Raw genomic sequence first — 3,754 nt, 5'->3', positions numbered from 1 at the left:
GGGCGATCAGGCTGGCATGGGGGGTAGTTGGGGGCAAGCAGGGGGGTAGTTGGGGGCAATCAGGCCAGCAAGGGGGGGCAGTTGGGGGCAAGAAGGCCAGTGGGGGCGAGCAGGCCATCAGGCAGAGTGGTTAAGGGTGATCAGGCAGGCAGGCAGGTGAGCAGTTAGGAGCCAGCAATCCCAGATAGCGAGAAGGATTCCGACTGCCGGTTTAGGCCCGATCCCTATGGGTCCCAGATTGGAGAGGGTGCAGGCCGGGCTGAGGGACACCCCCCCAACCATGCACGAATTTTGTGCACCAGGCCACTAGTCTATAATAATAAAAGCATAATATGCTAATTAGACCAGACATCCTTCCAGACAACCTTCTGGATGAAGCCAGGGCTGCAAAGGAAGCCCGGGTGCCAGGTGCCTGCTGGCAGCCGGAGGGAAGCCTGGGTCCCGGGTGCCAGAGGGAAGCCCAGGTCCCGGGTGCTGGAGGGAAGCCCAGGTCCCAGGTGCCAGAGGGAAGGCGGTGCTGGCAGCTGGGGAAGGAGGACCTACTCTTGAACGAATTCTGTGCATCGGGCCTCTAGTGTCCTATACAATAAAAGGCCACAGGCCATAAGCGTCATGACTGAACACCCGCTCAACCAGTCGTCACGAGGTGGCATTGACCACCTCTCAGTCCCTCCCCCCCGACCTGCGAGTGGTGGAGGGTTGGGACTGGCAAGCTGGCTGAACGGCTGACCTCTTGGTCCCTGCCCCCGGCCTGCAGGCTCTGATGGATCAGTGATGGTGAACGGGGGAATCGGGGTGGGTGGTGGGAGAACCGGGCTGGCTGTCAGGCCGTTGGGATCACCAGCTTATCCCCGGCTGCTCAGGGGCTCAGGCCTGGGGAAAGGCAGGCGTCAGCGACTTCACCTCCATGCGTGTGCACCGGGCCGCTGCTGATGGAACGCGCTGCCCTTTCGGGGCCGCTTTCGCCAGGGCAGATTGGTCGCGGCGTGCCCTGCAGCTTTCATCAGCGCTTCAAGCAAGCCCCAGCGGTGGCGGCAGCACCCACGTGAGTGGCCCCAAGAGGGCAGCATGTTCCATCAGCAGCAGGCTGGGCACACACGCATGGAGATGAAGTCTCCAGCGCCTGCTTTCGCACAGGCCTGAGCCCCCGAGCAGCCGGGGATGAGCTGGTGATCCCAAAGGCCTGACAGCCGGTGGTGGAGGCAATGTTCAGCCTGGGGACTGGCGAATGGGCAGAAGATATCCCTGATCGCAGGAGGCTAGGCCTAGGGACCCTACCTGCACGATTTCATGCGCTGGACCTCTACTGAAATAATAATTAACTAGATGGGCTCAGTAGTAAAATGGAGATTTAGAGATAAGAGTCAGTAAATTTGAAATTAGATCAGTGGAAATTATCCTATCTGTAGAATAGACAGAAAAAGCAATGAAATAAAAAGAGATAGCCTTACGACGTTATGGAATCATTTTTTATTCAATGTTTGTTTCATTGAAGTCCCAAAAAGAGAAAGGATGGTACAGAAAAAAATTTTTTGAAGAAATAATGGCTAGAAACTTACCAAATTTGGTGAAAGACTTTAAATTGACAGATTTAAGAAGTACAGTGAACCTCGGACAGATAAACTTAAAGATAACCACACTCAGATCATATGCAAACTGCTAAAAAAACAAAGATGAGGGGGGGGAAATATTGAAAGCAACCAGAAAAAAAAGACAAAAAACAACTTATTCCAGATAGGGGAACAACAGTTCTGATTTGATGAGGAAATGGGACCACAGAGAGGTTTAATATTCACCCAAGGTCTTTGTAACAGTCAGTGGCAGAGCTAGGATTCAAACCCAGGCAGTTTGGTTACAAATCCTTTGCTCTTATTCACTAATATATGCTGCTTTACTAATAGAATACTATGCATTTATTAAAAATGAAAAGATAAGGTGGAAAGTTATTGATATGGAAAGACATTTCTGATCTATTAGTGAAAAAACAAGATACAGAACAGTACTACAGCTATTGTCCTTTTTTAAAAAGCATCGAGCCCTAGTGGGCTCAGTCCCCTCTCAGGGCACATACAAGAATCAACCAATTAATGCATAATAAATAGAACAACAAATCTCTCAATCTCTCTCTCTCTTTTTCTCTCTCTCACTCAAATCAATTTTTAAAAAAATCTAATGTGTAACAGTTATAGGGAGAACAGAAGACTATCGCACAAAGTTATCTGTATGGAGAAACTTTGAAAGATTTGTTATTTATTAGCTTTTTCAAAGTTTTTGAAAATGATCATATATAACTTTAAAAACCTACAAAAGTGTGTGTAAGACTAAACTCTCATGATTTTTCTTTCTTTTTCCTTTTAATTTATAAGGAGAAAACCCAACAATTCCAGTATTATTTGATCAAGGGATGGGTGATTCCACTTTTGAGTTCCATTCTATTCTGAGTTATGGAATTCAGTCTTCGTAAGTATCTAAGTAATTAAGAGAAATTTGTAGATAGTCGTGAAAATTAGAGTAGAGAACAGTTCTTCCTTGCTTCTGTATTTTATTTTCTTTCTGTTTTATTTGTAAAATTGTTTCTTTATCCCATTTTTATCTTTTTTCTTTCTCCCTAGAGTTTTATTTGTATTAATAAAATTAAGTGGTTTGAAATACTAGAGTAATATATATTAGGGTGAACTATACCTATAATTAACTATTTTTGTCCAACAATAATGCCATTTATATTTAGTCCAACCTACAAGAAGAGCAGAATTTAAGAGACTTCAATTAAAGTCACATCTAACTTGCTCTGTGACTTCTGAAAAGCTTCAGGTCACCTCCCCCTCCCCCAACTCATTTTTCTTATTTATAAAATTGAGACAATGATCTCCTAACTCACCTCATAAGATTATTGGAAATATATTTATGTGAAGACACTTTGAAAAATATAATGTATCTAAATCAGGAATTATATAAAGAATATTATCTGAGGTACTTTTTTCTACTTATGATTATTTATATTATGTATCCCACTGCTACTGAAAATGCGTGTTACTTGTTACAAATGGAAGTTCAGGAAACCAGAAATTATCCCTCCAAGTACACGGTATTATCAATACCCCCCACACAGTATTTCAACACAAAAGTACTTCTAGGTCCATTTTCCAGACACTAAAACTTATGTTTGATCCCTTTCCTCTTAATTTTATTTCTTTTCTGTTCAATCCCTTAATTTGTGCCTGGGCCCTTTTCTGCTGTGATCATTTACTGCATCTTTCATAGGAAGTAAAGCTAGTTTGTAAGATTTTTCTACTTACAGGAGACACAGTTCTGTTTTTCCCATTTTTTCTTACTGAATACATTTTCTACAGAGGTTCTAATCTCTAACTTGACAAAGGGCAACTTATTTTGTCAAAAGGGGTTAAATTGTTTGTTGCTTCAATACCTAATTAGACTTCTCAGTAGTTAGCTCCTGTGACTAAATCATTATATAAGTTTTTTCTATTTTGTTTTTAGGATAAAATACTCTAATAGCATCAAGGAAATGGTCATTCTCTTTGCCACAACAGTGTATAGAATTGGACTGAAAGTGCCTCCTGATGAAACGGATCCTCGAGTCCCCATGATGACCTGGAGCACATGTGCTTTCACTCTCCAGGCCATAGGTAAAGCCTATAAAAGAACTGGTTTGGATGTTTTATCTTATATAATAACTAAAGGCCCGGTGCACAAAAATTTGTGCACTCGGGGGGGGGGGGCAGGGGGGGACCCTCCA

The 3,754-nt window shown here is 43.4% G+C and overlaps 1 protein-coding gene across 6 annotated transcripts in view; it reads left to right on the top strand.

Annotated features, from left to right (window-relative positions):
• The window catches only part of UBR1 (ubiquitin protein ligase E3 component n-recognin 1), a 160,521-nt gene that overhangs the window by 105,848 nt on the left and 50,919 nt on the right, over positions 1 to 3,754 (top strand). For all 6 annotated transcript variants that reach the window (XR_001360937.1, XM_014534847.1, XM_005860317.2 and 3 more), the window contains 2 exons: positions 2,367 to 2,460; positions 3,496 to 3,644. Coding sequence is in view for 5 of the 6 variants with exons in the window: in XM_014534847.1 (XP_014390333.1) it covers positions 2,367 to 2,460; positions 3,496 to 3,644 (243 nt within the window). In the remaining variant the exon portion in view is untranslated. The remainder of the gene's footprint in view (positions 1 to 2,366; positions 2,461 to 3,495; positions 3,645 to 3,754) is intronic.

The sequence above is a fragment of the Myotis brandtii genome, unplaced genomic scaffold, assembly GCF_000412655.1.
Source record: "Myotis brandtii unplaced genomic scaffold, ASM41265v1 scaffold133, whole genome shotgun sequence".
NCBI classification, from domain to species: domain Eukaryota; kingdom Metazoa; phylum Chordata; class Mammalia; order Chiroptera; family Vespertilionidae; genus Myotis; species Myotis brandtii.
The sequence above is the reverse complement of the archived record's forward strand: the minus strand, read 5'-3'. Positions and strand labels throughout refer to the sequence as shown.